Source organism: Bombina bombina, chromosome 6, assembly GCF_027579735.1.
Source record: "Bombina bombina isolate aBomBom1 chromosome 6, aBomBom1.pri, whole genome shotgun sequence".
In the NCBI taxonomy this organism is placed as follows: Eukaryota; Metazoa; Chordata; class Amphibia; order Anura; family Bombinatoridae; genus Bombina; species Bombina bombina.
In genome coordinates, this window is record NC_069504.1 from 587,570,570 (window position 1) to 587,588,192 (window position 17,623).

Below are 17,623 nucleotides of genomic sequence, written 5' to 3' on the forward strand. Positions count from 1 at the left end.
ACTCATATTAGTAAATAGTGTACATAATTGATTTAACTGCGTACTAAGTTGGCCCACTTGATTGTACAAGCTCTTTTTACCCATGGACCGATTTTTTGATATCCCAGGGTACTGATTACAGGATCCTTGGGATCCCACAGAATCATAGCTATTGTTTCTTTTCTCACGTGGTTGTCTTTGGGGTTCAACTTGTTCAGCATTAATATCTTGGGGAGCACTATTTACTTGGGGTGTCTGGTTACCCTGAGAGTATTTTTGCCACTTTTGGTATTTATTTTTACGGGGGTATCGATTACCTTGTGGGTGTTCATCTCTTTAGGGATAACTATTTATCTGGGTATGCCCCCCATTTTGAGTATATTCTCTCTGCACCTCAGGCCTTGTTGGGGAAGGGGCAGAGTTAAAACTTTGTGGGGAAGGCCTGTTTTCTCGGGCCACTTCCGCATAAGTTTTCTTTTTAGACTCTAAATTGAGGGGGCTAGGTGACACCCTAGTTTTTTTCACTCCAGGAATGAATATTCATATCCGTTAGTGAAGCAAAGAACTTGTGATGTTTACCCTCAAATACCCAGGGCAGAAATTCAATTTTTGACTGCTCACTAGTAACATTCATTATGGATAAAGCATTTTCATAGGCCTCTAAGTGGTCAATTATAGAATTGGTTCCCTTGTTGGAAAATTTAGGCACTGCACCACTTAGGAAAGTAATTATTTTAGGGGTTTCATATACCTTATTAGATGTATCTTTGGCCTTCCTAGGGACCTTATTTTTGGGGCTGGAGCGCCCCCTATCTGCCCTACTTTTACTATGGGGAGACCCCTTACGTACATTAGAAATATATGGGCTATCTGGGTAGCTGGCTCCGCCCCCTGACTCACTATTATCACTCCCCTCTCCCTCTGAAGTGTAGTAGTCCCCTGAATTTAAAACATGAGGTGACTGTCTATGAGGGAAGTTTACCTCTGACCCAATAGGGGTCCTTTGTTTAAATTCTTCCCTGATACTCTGCAGTTCATTTCTCATAAATTCTTTTAATCAATATAATCATTTAAATCACCTGCAATGTTACACCTATTTTTAATGTGGCCTATAATGTCCATTTTAAGGACGTCGCCCTTAGTGAGGGGTAATTTTGGGGAACATATTTCAACACTGAGTACAGATTCAATGGATTCACTTCTAGTAACAGACATTATTATTTTGGCTTAGTATTTGGTTAAATTTAAACGAGAATACAATTTTGACCAACAAAAAAAAAGTAATAATTTTGAAATATTACAAAGAAGATTTTTTTTATTTTTTTTAGATAATAATTTCTATTTACTACAAATATATTATATCAATGTGATAAAGATAATAATCATTAGCTGTTCCTCCAGATAATATGTTGGTATATACTAGGTTTACAATATCATTTATTATTATATCAGCAGTAATCTCCAGTAAAATTTTGGAGAATTTATCTTAGCAGTTGCCAACCAATAAAATGTATATATGTAACAATATATTTATTAAAATCAATATTTATTCCTTAATTCTAGATTAGTTAGCTTTATAGATACCTTGAATTATATTTATGTACAAACTAGATTATGAATCAATTATGCACACTTATTCCGTTACAATATTCTATACAACAAATCATAAACATATATATCTAAGATTAACCTTACTCACAATGAATCACATTCAAATATCCCAATAAAAGCGCCAGAATATGGACCGCTAATTTAACAGTGCTTAGTTAAACAATATAACAAGATACTTCACACAAATCTTACTAAGTCTCAATAAATCTGAAATAATTTTCAGGGAAGTATAATTAAGCTATTTAGCCCACAAATGGTTTTATATAACTTAAATTTAAACACCAGGTATTGTATATATTATTAATGCAACAGCCAAGTTATAAGCAATATGTCTGGAAAAAAGAAAAAATGCAGTATATCCAAATAAAACAGATAACTTTATTGTATACACGAAAAAACAAACTCACAAGTGCGAACTCAAACAATGTGAGGTATGTATTGAGCATTGGTACAAGTGACTCCTACTCTGTACTGGAGCACTCCTTATATCCCCAGACCTTCCTGTCTGCAGAAGTAACTGTCCGATGACACGTAGAGAGATATATGGGTGAGATCTATTATCCCAGAGCAGGTCCCTCATCCAGAATGGCAAACCTGTATTGCCGGCAACGGTTTCTCACAGACCGGAAGAGGTTTAGCGTCACAGTACGTGTGTGTGGGCGTGACCTTAGGCATTTTGCGGGACTCCTCCTGCTTCATCAGAGGCTGTCTGGCCTGGAATAACCTCTTATTCAGCCACAATAAGACCAATTCTAAAATATATATATAGCAATAACTAATTTACTTATGATATTAAAATACAAAAAATTATTTCTAAACATTAATATTTAATACCAATATACTTACTACCCTTGGTCTAATTAATATTAAATATAAGAATAAATCTCCTTTTAAATCACACTACGAAATAACTATAGTTTTAGAATATCTTAATTTAAAACATTAAAAATATAGAGCAACCGTATACATCATCAAATAAACCAATTTGAAAGTTTCAGATTTTTCAGATTAATCCAGTTCACCGTCATAAATAAGAGGTTTTTGCACTTATGGAAAAAGAAATTAGGTCCAGTTTTGCTTTATAAAGATTGTGTTTGAAAGACAGCAGTTATCAGTCAGTAAAAATTTCAGTAAAAATTCCAGCAAAAGACCCTTTTCTATTCCAGTGCAAGAGAATATATCACGTGATAAATCCCACATTTTTCTTATTCTAATCATTGGTGAACCTTTTGGATATGCTCTTGTCTTTTGATAGGCCCTTCGGAGCTGAACATCTCATTGGCTTACTGGGAAGGCATATGGTTATTTGATACTACAACCTATTTGGCTGTAATTCTCACATTAACCACCAGAGGTCAGCAGACAACTAGAAATGCATTTTCATTATCAAAGTGCTACAGAAAATACAGATATTCTTTAATATGTTCATGAAATATACCTATAATTTCCAGCATTAATAAATGATATGTTCAATATGTATGGGATTATTCAATACTATTTAACCTGAGTATTTTCATACTAAACATGATACTACTTATAATATTTTAACAGATGCGTTTAAAAGTCACATTTCTTTTCAATATAAATATAGCCCACATATTTGTACATTTCTTTACAGTGTCACTCTGAATGCACGAAAACACGAGAGAGAGACTGAGAGAGTGAGAGTGAGAGAGTGAGAGATTATCTAATGCTACTCCGCAATAGCCTAACAATCTATAAGAAATTCTTGCAAAAAAGCTCATTGAGTAATTATAAATTCTATCTATGTGGACCTGTCAAAGAAATCGGAAGCTTTGTCTAATCACTATTATGAAACTTTGCTCTACCAATAAATCAATCTGTCAGCTAGATTATGAGTTTGGGGTTATGAGTTAAAAAGCAGCATTATGGCTTTTTTAGGGGGGCTTTTTTATTTTGATGGGGCTATTAGATTAGGTGTAATTCTTTCTTTCATGTAATTAGCAAGAGTCCATGAGCTAGTGACGTATGGGATATACATTCCTACCAGGAGGGGCAAAGTTTCCCAAACCTTAAAATGCCTATAAATACACCCCTCACCACACCCACAATTCAGTTTTACAAACTTTGCCTCCGATGGAGGTGGTGAAGTAAGTTTGTGCTAGATTCTACGTTGATATGCGCTCCGCAGCAAGTTGGAGCCCGGTTTTCCTCTCAGCGTGCAGTGAATGTCAGAGGGATGTGAGGAGAGTATTGCCTATTTGAATGCAGTGATCTCCTTCTACGGGGTCTATTTCATAGGTTCTCTGTTATCGGTCGTAGAGATTCATCTCTTACCTCCCTTTTCAGATCGACGATATACTCTTATATATACCATTACCTCTGCTGATTCTCGTTTCAGTACTGGTTTGGCTTTCTACAAACATGTAGATGAGTGTCCTGGGGTAAGTAAATCTTATTTTCTGTGACACTCTAAGCTATGGTTGGGCACTTTATTTATAAAGTTCTAAATATATGTATTCAAACATTTATTTGCCTTGACTCAGAATGTTCAACATTCCTTATTTTTCAGACAGTCAGTTTCATATTTGGGATAAATGCATTTGTTTCAATCATTTTTTCTTACCTTAAATTTTTTTTGACTTTTTCCCTGTGGGCTGTTAGGCTCGCGGGGGCAGAAAATGCTTCATTTTATTGCGTCATTCTTGGCGCGGACTTTTTTGGCGCAAAATTTTTTTTCTGTTTCCGGCATCATACGTGTCGCCGGAAGTTGCGTCATTTTTTGACGTTTTTTTTGCGTCAAAAATGTCGGCGTTCCGGATGTGGCGTCATTTTTTGCGCCAAAAGCATTTAGGCGCCAAATAATGTGGGCGTCTTTTTTGGCGCTAAAAAATATGGGCGTCATTTTTGTCTCCACATTATTTAAGTCTCATTATTTATTGCTTCTGGTTGCTAGAAGCTTGTTCACTGGCATTTTTTTCCCATTCCTGAAACTGTCATTTAAGGAATTTGATCAATTTTGCTTTATATGTTGTTTTTTTTTTCTTTTACATATTGCAAGATGTCTCACGTTACAACTGAGTCAGAAGATACTTCAGGAAAATCACTACCCAGTGCTGGAGCTACCAAGCTAAGTGTATCTGCTATAAACTTTTGGTATCTGTTTCTCCAGCTGTTGTTTGTATTGCATGTCATGTCAAACTTATTAATGCAGATAAAATTTCCTTTAGTACTGTTACATTACCTGTTGCTGTTCCGTCAACATCTAATTTTCAGAGTGTTCCTGATAACATAAGAGATTTTATTTTTTAAAATCCATTAAGAAGGCTATGTCTGTTATTTCTCCTTCTAGTATACATAAAAGTCTTTTAAAACTTCTCTTTTTTTCAGATGAATTTTTAAATGAACATCATCATTCTGATACTGATAATGGTTCTTCTGGTTCAGAGGTTTCTGTCTCAGAGGTTGATGCTGATAAATCTTTGTATTTGTTTAAGATGGAATTTATTCGTTCTTTACTTAAAGAATTGTTATTTGCATTAGAAATAGAGGATTCTGGTCCTCTTGATACTAAATGTAAACGTTTAAATAAGGTTTTTAAATCTCCTGTAGTTATTCCAGAAGTATTTTATCTCCCTGATGCTATTTCTGAAGTAATTTCCAGGGAATGGAATAATTTGGGTAATTTATTTACTCCTTCTAGACGTTTAAGCAAATTATATCCTGTGCCATCTGACAGATTAGAGTTTTTTGGGACAAAAATCCCTAAGGTTATGGGGCTGTCTCTACTCCTGCTAATGTGCTACTATTCCTACGGCAGATAGTACTTCATTTAAGGATCCTTTAGATAGGAAAATTGAATCCTTTCTAAGAAAAGCTTACTTATGTTCAGGTAATCTTCTTAGACCTGCTATATTTTTAGCGGATGTTGCTGCAGCTTCAACTTTTTGGTTAGACGCTTTAGCGCAACAAGTAACAGATCATAATTTTATAGCATTATTATTATTCTATATCATGCTAATAATTTTATTGGTGATACCATCTTTTGATATCATTAAGAGTTGATGTCAGGTATATGTCTCTAGCTATTTTAGCTAGAAAAGCTTTATGGATTAAACTTGGAATGCTGACATGTCTTCTAAGTCAACTTTGCTTTCCCTTTCTTTCCAGGGTAAATAATCATTTTCGTTCCTTTTCTCACAACAAGGAACAAAAGCCTGATCCTTAATCCTCAGGAGCGGTATCAGTTTGGAAACTATTTCTAGTTTGGAATATATCCAAGCCTTATAGAAACCTATAGCCAGCTCCTAAGTACCTATGAAGGTGCGGCCCTTATTCCAGCTCAGCTGGTATGGGGCAGATTACGTTTTCTTCAAAGAAATTTGGATCAATTCCGTTCTTAATCTCTGGTTTCAGAAACATTGTTTCAGAAAGGTACAGAATTGGCTTCAAGTTAAGGCCTCCTGCTAAGAGATTCTTTTCTTTCCCGTGTCCCAGTTAACACAGCAAAGGCTCAGCATTTCTGAAATGTGTTTCAGATCTAGAGTTGGCTGGAGTATTTATGCCAGTTCCAGTTCTGGAACAGGGGCTGGGGTTTTATTTTATCTCTTCATTGTACCAAAGAAGGTCAATTCCTTCAGACCAGTTCCGGATCTATCATTATTGAATCGTTATGTTAGGATACCAACATTCAAGATGGTTACTGTAGGACTATCCTGCCTTTTGTTTAGCAAGGGCATTATATGTCTACAATAGATTTACAGGATGTGTATCTGCATATTCCGATTCATCCAGATCATTTTTAGTGTCTGAGATTCTCTTTTTAGACAAGCATTACCAGTTTTGTGGCTCTACCGTTTGGCCTAGCCTCAGTTCCAAGAATTTTTTTCAAAGGTTCTCGGTGCCCTTCTTTCTGTAATCAGAGAATAGGGTTTTGGTATTTCCTTATTTGGACGATATCTTGGTACTTGCTCAGTCTTCTCATTTTCGAAGAATCTCATACGAATCGACTTGTGTTGTTTCTTCAAGTTCATGGTTGGAGGATCAATCAGTTCATTGATTCCTCAGACAAGGGTAACCTTTTTAGGTTTCTAGATAGATTCAGTGTCTATGACTCTGTCCTTGTCAGACAAGAGAAGTTTAACATTGATATCAGCTTGTCAAAACCTTCAGTCACAATCATTCCCTTTGGTAGCCTTATGCATGGAAATGTTGGGTCTTAGGACTGCCGCATCAGATGCGATCTCCTTTGCTCGTTTTCACATGCGACCTCTTCAGCTCTGTATGCTGAACCAATGGTGCAGGGATTACTCAAAGATATCTCAATTAATATCTTTAAACCGATTTTACGACACTCTCTGACATGGTGGATAGATCACCATCGTTTAGTTCAGGGGGCTTCTTTGTTCTTCCGACCTGGACTATAATTTCAACAGATGCAAGTCTTACAGGTTGGGGAGCTGTGTGGGGGTATCTGACGGCACAAGGGGTTTGGGAATCTCAGGAGGTGAGATTTCCGATCAATATTTTGGAACTCCGTGCAATTTTCAGAGCTCTTCAGTCTTGGCCTCTTCTGAAGAGAGAGTTGTTCATTTGTTTTCAGATAGACAATGTCTCAACTGTGGCATACATCAATCATCAAGGAGGGACTCACAGTCCTCTGGCTATGAAAGAAGTATCTCGAATTTTGGTTTGGGCGGAATCCAGCTCCTGTCTAATCTCTGCGGTTCATATCCCAGGTATGGACAATTGGAAAGCGGATTATCTCAGTCGCCAAACGTTGCATCCGGGCGAATGGTCTCTTCACCCAGAGGTATTTCTTCAGATTGTTCAAATGTGGGAACTTCCAGAAATGGATCTGATGGCTTCTCATCTAAACAAGAAACTTCCCAGGTATCTGTCCAGATCCCGGGATCCTCAGGCGGAGGCAGTGGATGCATTATCACTTCCTTGGAAGTATCATCCTGCCTATTTCTTTCCGCCTCTAGTTCTTCTTCCAAGAGTAATCTCCAAGATTCTGAAGGAATGCTCGTTTGTTCTGCTGGTAGCTCCGGCATGGCCTCACAGGTTTTGGTATGCGGATCTTGTCCGGATGGCCTCTTGTCAACCGTGGACTCTTCCGTTAAGCCCAGACCTTCTGTCTCAAGGTCCTTTTTTCCATCAGGATCTGAAATCCTTAAATTTAAAGGTATGGAGATTGAACGCTTGATTCTTGGTCAAAGAGGTTTCTCTGACTCTGTGATTAATACTATGTTACAGGCTCGTAAATCTGTATCCAGAGAGATATATTATAGAGTCTGGAAGACTTATATTTCTTGGTGTCTTTCTCATCATTTTTCTTGGCATTCTTTTAGAATACCGAGAATATTACAGTTTCTTCAGGATGGTTTAGATAAGGGTTTGTCCGCAAGTTCCTTGAAAGGTCAAATCTCTGCTCTTTCTGTTCTTTTTCACAGAAAGATTGCTATTCTTCCTGATATTCATTGTTTTGTACAAGCTTTGGTTCGTATAAAGCCTGTCATTAAGTCAATTTCTCCTCCTTGGAGTTTGAATTTGGTTCTGGGGGCTCATCAAGCTCCTCCATTTGAACCTATGCATTCATTGGATATTAAATTACTTTCTTGGAAAGTTTTGTTCCTTTTGGCCATCTCTTCTGCCAGAAGAGTTTCTGAATTATCTGCTCTTTCTTGTGAGTCTCCTTTTCTGATTTTTCATCAGGATAAGGCGGTGTTGCGAACTTCTTTTGAATTTTTACCTACGTTGTGAATTCCAACAACATTAGTAGAGACATTGTGGTTCCTTCATTATGTCCTAATCCTAAGAATTCTAAGGAGAAATCGTTGCATTCTTTGGATGTTATTAGAGCTTTGAAATATTATGTTGAAGCTACTAAGTCTTTCCGAAAGACTTCTAGTTTATTTGTTATCTTTTCCGGTTTTAGAAAGGCCAGAAAACTTCTGCCATTTCTTTGGCATCTTGGTTGAAATCTTTAATTCATCTTGCCTATGTTGAGTCGGGTAAGACTCCGCCTCATAGGATTACAGCTCATTCTACTAGGTCAGTTTCTACTTCCTGGGCGTTTAGGAATGAAGCTTCGGTTGATCAGATTTGCAAAGCGGCAACTTGGTTCTCTTTGCATACTTTTACCAAATTCTACCATTTTTGATGTATTTTCTTCTTCTGAAGCAGTTTTTGGTAGAAAAGTACTTCAGGCAGCGGTTTCAGTTTGAATCTTCTGCTTATGTTTTTCATTAAACTTTATTTTGGGTGTGGATTATTTTCAGCAGGAATTGGCTGTCTTTATTTTATCCCTCCCTCTCTAGTGACTCTTGTGTGGAAAGATCCACATCTTGGGTAGTCATTATCCCATACGTCACTAGCTCATGGACTCTTGCTAATTACATGAAAGAAAACATAATTTATGTAAGAACTTACCTGATAAATTCATTTCTTTCATATTAGCAAGAGTCCATGAGGCCCGCCCTTTTTTGTGGTGGTTATGATTTTTTTGTATAAAGCACAATTATTCCAATTCCTTATTTTATATGCTTTCGCACTTTTTTCTTATCACCCCACTTCTTGGCTATTCGTTAAACTGAATTGTGGGTGTGGTGAGGGGTGTATTTATAGGCATTTTAAGGTTTGGGAAACTTTGCCCCTCCTGGTAGGAATGTATATCCCATACGTCACTAGCTCATGGACTCTTGCTAATATGAAAGAAATGAATTTATCAGGTAAGTTCTTACATAAATTATGTTTTTTTATTTTTGATCATTTGTTTCTTATTTTTTGTAATTTAGTGTTTGTTTTGTATGTAATTTAGTTATTTTTATTTTTAGTAATTTCAGTTTGTTTTTTTGTTGTAATTTTAGGTTTTAGTGTAAGGCAGGTTAGGTTTTATTTCACAGGTAAATTTGTATTTATTTTAACTAGGTAGTTAGTAAATAGTTAATAACTATTTACTAACTAGTCTACCTAGTTAAAATAAATACAAACTTACCTGTGAAATAATAATAAATCATAAGCTATCTACAATGTAACTATTAGTTATATTCTAGCTAGCTTAGTTTTTATTTCACAGATATTTAGTTTTAAATAGGTATTATTTAGTTAATAATTGTAACTTTAGTTTAGCTCTATTTTAATTATGTTAAAGTTAGGGGAGGTTAGGGTTAGGTTCAGGGGTTAATATAGTTTAACTTAGCTTGTTGCGATGTGGGGGGGGGCTGGCAGTTTAGGGTTTAATAGGTTTATTTCGTTAATAATTGTAAATTTAATTTAGCTATATTTTTCTGATGTTAAAGTTAGTGGGTGTTAGGGTTACATTAGGGTTAGGTTTAGGGGTTAATGGATTTATTTAGTGGTAGTGATGTGGGAGGCTAGAGGTTTAGGGATTAATAACTTTAGTATAGTGGCGGCGACATCGTTAGCGGCAGATTAGGGGTAGTTTTATGTAGGTGGCGGTGATGTTGGGGGTGGCAGATTAGGGGTTAATAACATTATGTAGGTGGCGGTGATGTTGGGGGCAGCAGATTAGGGGTTAATAACTATATGTAGGTTGCGGCGATATTTGGGGTAGCAGATTAGTGGTGTTTAGACTCAGGGTTTATGTTAGGTTTAAACATTATTTTCTTTTTCCTATAGACATTATTGGGGCTGCGTTACGGAGCTTTTGTTTCGCAGGTGTTAGGCTTTTTTTTTTGCCGGCTCTCCCCATTGATGTCTATGGGGAGATTGTGCACGAGCACGTCAAAGCAGCACTTGTTTTTGGTGCGGTATGGAGCTCAATGCAACCATTTTGCCTGCGCAAGCCTGCTTTTTTAAAACTCGTAATACCAGCGCTATAGGAAGGTGAAATAACGCCGCTTTTGTGGCAGTCTTTAAAATCCCTATAGTGCTCAAAACTCGTAATCTAGCTGTATGTTAGGCTTTTAGAGCATCAAACATGCGACAACCAACATAGCCCACTTGCTCATAAGCATCCATATGTGATAAACACCTATATCATTAGAACTAAAGATACAAAGTTTTAACGAATCCACCCAAGAGGAGGACTTGTATCAGATGTAGGTGGTCCTAGTGAGTATAAGATCAAAAATTGTAAACAGAACAAGTTTTATGACAACAGGCACAAAGATTATTCCCTATATAGGCTTCATACTATAACCAGACAATTAGTGTGCAAAATGAATATTTGACATGCTAGGAGTTGTGACTGTCAGCTACATAGAAGGCACTATTAAGATGGCATTTATATGCCAGACTTTATTCTATTAATAAAACAATGAATAGTCCAAATGTACATTTAATCCATTGGGCGAGAGGTTGTTGAGTCTGAATATCCATCGAGCTTCACATTTCAAAAGTTCTTTCTCTCTATTTCCGCCTCTCTTAAGGGGCGCTACCCGATCGATGAGCATTACTCATAGATTGGAAATTGGATGATTGTGTTGCTGAAAAAGCCTGGCAACTGGTTGGTGAGTGACCATAATTATAAGCATATATGGAAAAATGACTGCTGTAAAGCTATGTTGATCAGAACCAATATACAGTTGTGTTCATAAGTTTACATACCCTGACAGAATTTATGATTTCTTGGCCATTTTTCAGAGAATATGAATAACACAAAAACGTTTCTCTCACTCATGGTTAGTGTTTGGCTGAATCCATTTATTATCAAACAACTGTGTTTACTCTTTTTAAATCATAATGAGAACAGAAAGTACTCAAATGACCCTGATCAAAAGTTTACATACCCTGGTGATTTTGGGCTGATAACATGCACACAAGTTGACACAAAGGGGTTTGAATGGCTATTAAAGGTAATCATCCTCACCTGTGATCTGTTTGCTTGTAATTAGTGTGTGTGTGTATAAAAGGTCAATGAGTTTCTGGACTCCTGACATACCCTTGTATCTTTGATCCAGTGCTGCACTGACGTTTCTGGATTATGAGTCATGGGGAAAGAAAAAGAATTGTCAAAGGATCTGTGGGGAAAAAGGTAGTTGAACTGTATAAAACAGGAAAGGGATATAAAATATAATAATAATAGAAACAGAGCGGTGACGAAATAGCCAATCACAACAGCCCCAAATCATCAGGAATTAGTGAATATACTAACAGTCTCTCATAATAACATCACTAAAAAGATAGAACAACCCCACATCACAAGTCCTCACAGTCCCCTAACGTCGATATTTATATAGAGGGTATTTTTCTCTATCACTTTTCGTATTACTAACTGTTCTATTTTCTAAGGAATATGCGAGTTAAAACCGAATATCCAATTGGAACTAGGCAGCATGTACACACCTATCATCAACAGAATGTGGTGTTGACATCATACCCAATAGGAATAGCCGAATATCGGCATCACTAAATAAGACCAAATAGGATTATCACAATGGCAAGATCTAGTGCTGCAAAAAACACTGCTGTCCTGCATTATATGGCATATCTAGTGCCTTTAAAAGTGTATTTTTATATTTTTAAAATATTATCGTTAGGTACAGGAGGGTAGGAGAGGAAAAGCTATCTATCCCCAATCACAAATATGGAAACACAATACCCAATAGAAAACTGGCTAGGACTACCCACCACTAGAATAACATGGTGATGATGTCACAGACAATGAAAAGAGCCAAATTTCGGCAGCAGTAAACAAAGTAAACTTTTACACTGAATTTGGATAGACATAAAAGTCTATAAGACATAGAAAAAAAGAACAAATAAATATGAATATGTGTGTGTATATATAAAAAACGATTTGAGAAAGAAGATTTGAAGACAAATACTGGATGTGACATCAGTACTTAAATGATGATCATAAATAAACAAACAGACCAAAAGATCATAAAGATATAAAAACGATTTGAGTATATGCTTTTTGATACTCTGTGTATACTAATATGTTGATAAAGATTCACTTAAAAAAAAAAAATGGTCACATGTTTTTAGCAACTTGTGACCACAAAGCAAACAATTATGAAACAGGTATAAAAGGCCACCAGCACATACAACAAACCAGTCTTGAAAAAGGCCTTTGAGAGGCTGAAATGCGTTGACCAAGCATCTAGTAAGCCTTATTTCTACATCTATATCTACTTTGAGCATACTACACTATATTATCTTTCACAGATAAATCCAGCTAGTAGCAGCTCTTTCACAGATGAATCCAGCTAGGCGCAGAACATCCACTAAAATCTCTGGATTTCCACCTGTGGTCGCAGCACTAACCCTGCAGCACCCAGCTGCACTAATCTCGCAACACCCTACTGAACCTTGAGAATAATATTTCATTCACTAACTTTCATCACTTAGACTTATATTGCACCTACGAATGTATTTATCCTAACTTCAGCACATTTTTTCATCTTTTTTCATCAATGGCATCTTTTGGCAATTTCTGTTAAAAAACATTAACATTTTTTTCACATTTTTATCCTTTGTTGAAGGATTATCCTTTTTTTTTTTTTTTTTGCACTATTTTTGAGCTTTCAGTCACATCCCTTTTTTTCTCCTACACCATCACTAATGAGGGATCATCTATAACATAACTATATTGGACTCTACCTAAGTATACGCTTGGAAATTCTACATCATATTTTCACTGAACCTGGGATTACAAATTACACTCAACTGATTTGTGACTTCTCACTACACCACGGCCAAGATCCCGCTGGGCGCTTAGTGCCCCATTTGTGTATCAAGGTGGTGTAATACTGCTTTAGTGGTACTTTTTCCATATATATATATATATATATATATATATATATATATATATATATATATATATATATATATATATATATATAGTATATATAGCTTTTAGTCGCATATTATTATCAAGATTGTCTACTGTCACATTTTACCAGTCTTTTTGTATGTTGATAAACATGGATCCATGTTAATGTACTATTTGAATATTCCACATAGGTACCTTTGCATATTGCATATTATTTATTGTTTTAAACTTTTGTTTTAACTGTCAACATTTATTGTCATTAATAAATACACGTGTACTACCTATTCACATCCTAGCCCACTTCTAGTTGAGGCGCTCAGGCTACATCCATATATTCTTATAGTTCCTTATTGACAGCTAGAGATCAAGACAGCCGGAGCATATAGGATTACACAGGCGCTAGGTATATATTCCATTAATATCTTTATTATAGTGTGGGTGATGTTGGGGTGTAGGGGAATAGCGGTTAATAACTTAGTATAGTGGCAGTGATATCGGGAGCGGCAGATTAGGGGTTAATGACATTATGTAGGTGGCGGTGATGTCGGAAGCAGCAAATTAGGGGTGTTTAGACGTTGGGTTTATGTTAGTTTTAAACGTTATTTCCCCCCCCCCCCCCCATAGACATCAATGGGGCTGTGTTATGGAGCTTTTCATTCCACAATCGCAGCTGTTTTTTTTTTTTCTAACCCGCTCTCCCCATTGATGTCTATGGGGAAAGCGTACACGAGCATGTTAAAACAGCTCTTGTATTTTGTGCGGTATGGGGCTTAAAACCACCATATCGCACTCACAAGCCGGCTGTTTCAAAAGTTGTAATGGCTGCGCTATAGGGGGTTAAATAGCGCAACTTTTGTTGCGTTCGTTAAATTCCCTATAGCGTGCATAACTTGTAATCTACCTGATAAAGAACAATACAGTTTTTATTCTCACTTAATTATCAATAAATGTCTTCACAAATAAAGTGGTCTTTGTGTCTTTTGGATCCTTTTTTTTTTTTTTTTACACCCCAGAAAAGTAACTAGAAACCAAAACACCCCTAATTTTACTATCAAACTATGTCCTCTTGGCTATAAATGAACTGAAGCTAGTAGAAATATATGTAACAGAGGAAGGTATTCTGCATGTTTTCTAGCTACTCTAAGTTGGAACATTATATAATACAGTACTGCATGGATTCTCTGTTAACACTTTTCCACTTAGTAGTTATATAATTTCATTACCTTATCTACTTGTATTACTAAGGGCACCATAAGATAATATGGCAAAGGCTAGGCTGAAATAAAGAGTGCAAATAGCAGCACTATGAATTAGTGCACTGGAGTACCCCCTCCCTCACAATTCATTTGCGCTAAGAACTATTTCATTAAAGGACACATATGGATGGCTTATGTTTTATTGCATTGGAGAGAAAAAAAAAACCATTTAGATTTCTGGCAATAATGAATTTTATTTAACAAAGAAAAAAAAAAAAAAAAAGAAACCAGTCTGTTTGAATATATATTTCCTTTAAGTAGACATAAAGGATAATCTGGAAGAAATTCACAACATTACACCATTAAATATGCTAGAGGAACAGGAATATTTCTCCAGCCATACACAACACTGCTATGCCCTATGGTGTCATTAACAGCCAGTGTGGCCTTCATTTTCAGCAAAGGCAGCACATTATAAAATATTGTTCACAAAAGTCATAAAAATATATATTATCTTTATATTTTTCTTCCTAGGAATATATATAAATATTTTCATGAACATCATGCATCCTCCAGGTAAAATTTTGCAAGAGTCCTTTCTACATAAAAAACAAATAATGTGGTTCTTTTACATTATAAAATATAAAACAATGTTAATACAACATTAAAAAGGTAGGTATTAAGGTAAACATGTACTAGACAACATCAATTCACATGCACTTGACAGCATTGCATCTATCCCACGATTACCTTTTTTCAAACCGGATAAAAATGCTTGACATAAGAACATTTTTATTTTTTCTTAAAGTTTCATTTCTCATCTTCAGTCCTTACTTAGGGCATCTAAAGGAAAAGAATAAAACACCCAGACTGCTACAGACAGTTACCGAAGACCAGATTTGAGGTGGAGATTGAATATTAACATATGTAACATTGGTGTCTATGAGGAATCTAAGATCAACTGGCTAAATATTCACAATGTTTCATTTCATATAGATTAAATTCCTGACAAACACTAGGGTTGACACTGATTATTATATTCTATGAAAATGTTAAAGCAAAGATGCAAACAAAATGCATAACTGAATGCTGTATATGAATTTTTTGTTGTATAGCTACTCTTCCCATGTTACATAGTTACTGTAAATTAGTTATCTCCCCTAACAGTAATATATTTTCATTTAAGTTTACTAATTGGGATTGATATCAAGAATGCCAACTGTCATTAAAGGGACAGTAAAGTCAAAATTAAACTTTCTTAATTCAGATAGACCAAGCTATTTTAAACAACTTTCCAATTTACTTTGATTATCATATTTGTTTTGTTCCCTTGGTCTCCTTTGTTGAAGACGAAACATAGGCAGACTGATAGGAGCTTATGAGCATGCACGTTTATATAGCAGTCTATGGCAGCAGTGTTTGTATCTATGTATAACATTTCTATAAAAAATAATGCAAACACTGCTGCCAGATGGCTAAGGACACCTGCACGCTCCTGAGCTCACCTATGATTACTCTTTAACAAAGAATACAAAGAGAATGAAGCAAAATTGATAATAGAAGTAAATTAGAAAGTTGTTCAAAATGTCATGCTCTATCCAATCAACGTTAGTTGAATGTTGACTTTACTGTCTCTAAGTTAATTTCCTTTTTTTTTATACCAAAGTAGTATCAAATTCAGAACTGCTGGGTTGATAAAATATATACTAAGAACTAGATTAAAAAACAGCATGCAACAGTTTGCTTAAGAATTGGTGTGTGCTTGAGATTTCTGACCACAATATTTTTGGGCTCTAGCTAAACCTGTGTTCAGTTTATTTGCTGGGAAATTATTTTGAGCAAGAGAGCTATTGATCTGCAATTTGCAAAAGAAAGCACATTTTGCTAAAATAAAATCAGTAGCTAGTTTCGGCTACTCTAGTAAAAAGTCCAAATTGGCCCTTCCATATAAAGCAAGTGTTGAGGAGTTTGGCCATTGAAAAACAGTTGCAGCAAACATGTTAATTTGTTTTGAAAACGTTCACATTTAACTGATGTTAATCTATTTCAAGACAACAGAAAAGTCTTGTAATTTGCATTGTTATTTTATTTCCTTAAAAGTCGTAAAAAAGGGTAAAACAATACTAAATCTTTGGCTGACAAGTTGCTAAAGCCTTGGAAAACATCCTTAGAGTTTTAGGTGAGAGGTGTGGGCAACGTGAAAGGAAGAGCCATAAATTACAAAGTGAAAAAAATAAGTCCACTAAACATTCTTAACCTATGGGAATTACTCTACCTGACCACCAGGAGGAGGCAAAGACACCCCAAACTAGACTATAAATATCCCTCCCACTTCCCCTACCCTCCAGTAGTTCAGCCAAGGATAAGGAAAAGTGAAAAAAGATAAAAGGGGTACAGAGGTGCAAAAAATGACTGCCACCACTACACATTTAGTATCTGGACGGAGTTGTGGACTCACTGCCAAGAAGGAAATTAATTTATCTGGTAAGCATCAATTTTATTTTTCTTCTATTGGCAGTGAGAGTCCAAAAAACATTCTTAACCTATGGGAAACCAATACCCAAGCTGTGAAGTTCATGAATGTTCAGGAGGGAAAGGTAGGAAGGCACCACCTCTTGTAGCCCTGCAGAAGCAAAAACATCACATTTATTGAACTTCTTGAAATTGTGCAATGAAGACCAGGTCGCAGCCTTACACATTTGTTAAACTGAGGCCTCTTCTTGAAGGCCCAAGTGGTTGCCACCGCACAAATAAAATGATCTTAGAGTCTCGAAAGGGGGGGGGATTTGTCCCGCTTCCTGATGTGCCATGTGAATTAAGACTTCTCACCTAAAAGGAAATGGTTACAGATGAGGCCTTCTGCCCCTTGCGCTTACCAGTATATAGTACAAATAAGGAAGAAGATTGACAAAATTCCTTAGTAGCGTGAAGGTAGAAATTCAAAGCTCTGACCACATCCAAATTATGTAACAATCTCTTCTTGGAGGATGACGGATTAGGACAAAGTGAAGGAACCACAATCTCCTGGTTGATGTTGAGAGTATTTACTATCTTAGTAGAAAGCCTAGTTGAGTCCTCACGCCCACCGTTGTGATGCCACACCGAGCAGTTGTTCTTTGAGCCAACATTCTTT

The 17,623-nt window shown here is 36.1% G+C and overlaps 1 protein-coding gene across 1 annotated transcript in view; it reads right to left on the bottom strand.

The window, feature by feature from the left end:
• Positions 1–2,286: 2,286 nt before the first annotated feature.
• BNIP2 (BCL2 interacting protein 2) overlaps positions 2,287–17,623 on the bottom strand; it is a 369,692-nt gene continuing 354,355 nt past the window's right edge. Inside the window, exon 11 of the mRNA XM_053717569.1 lies at positions 2,287–2,342. Coding sequence (XP_053573544.1) covers positions 2,318–2,342 — 25 coding nt within the window. The 3' untranslated portion in view covers positions 2,287–2,317. The remainder of the gene's footprint in view (positions 2,343–17,623) is intronic.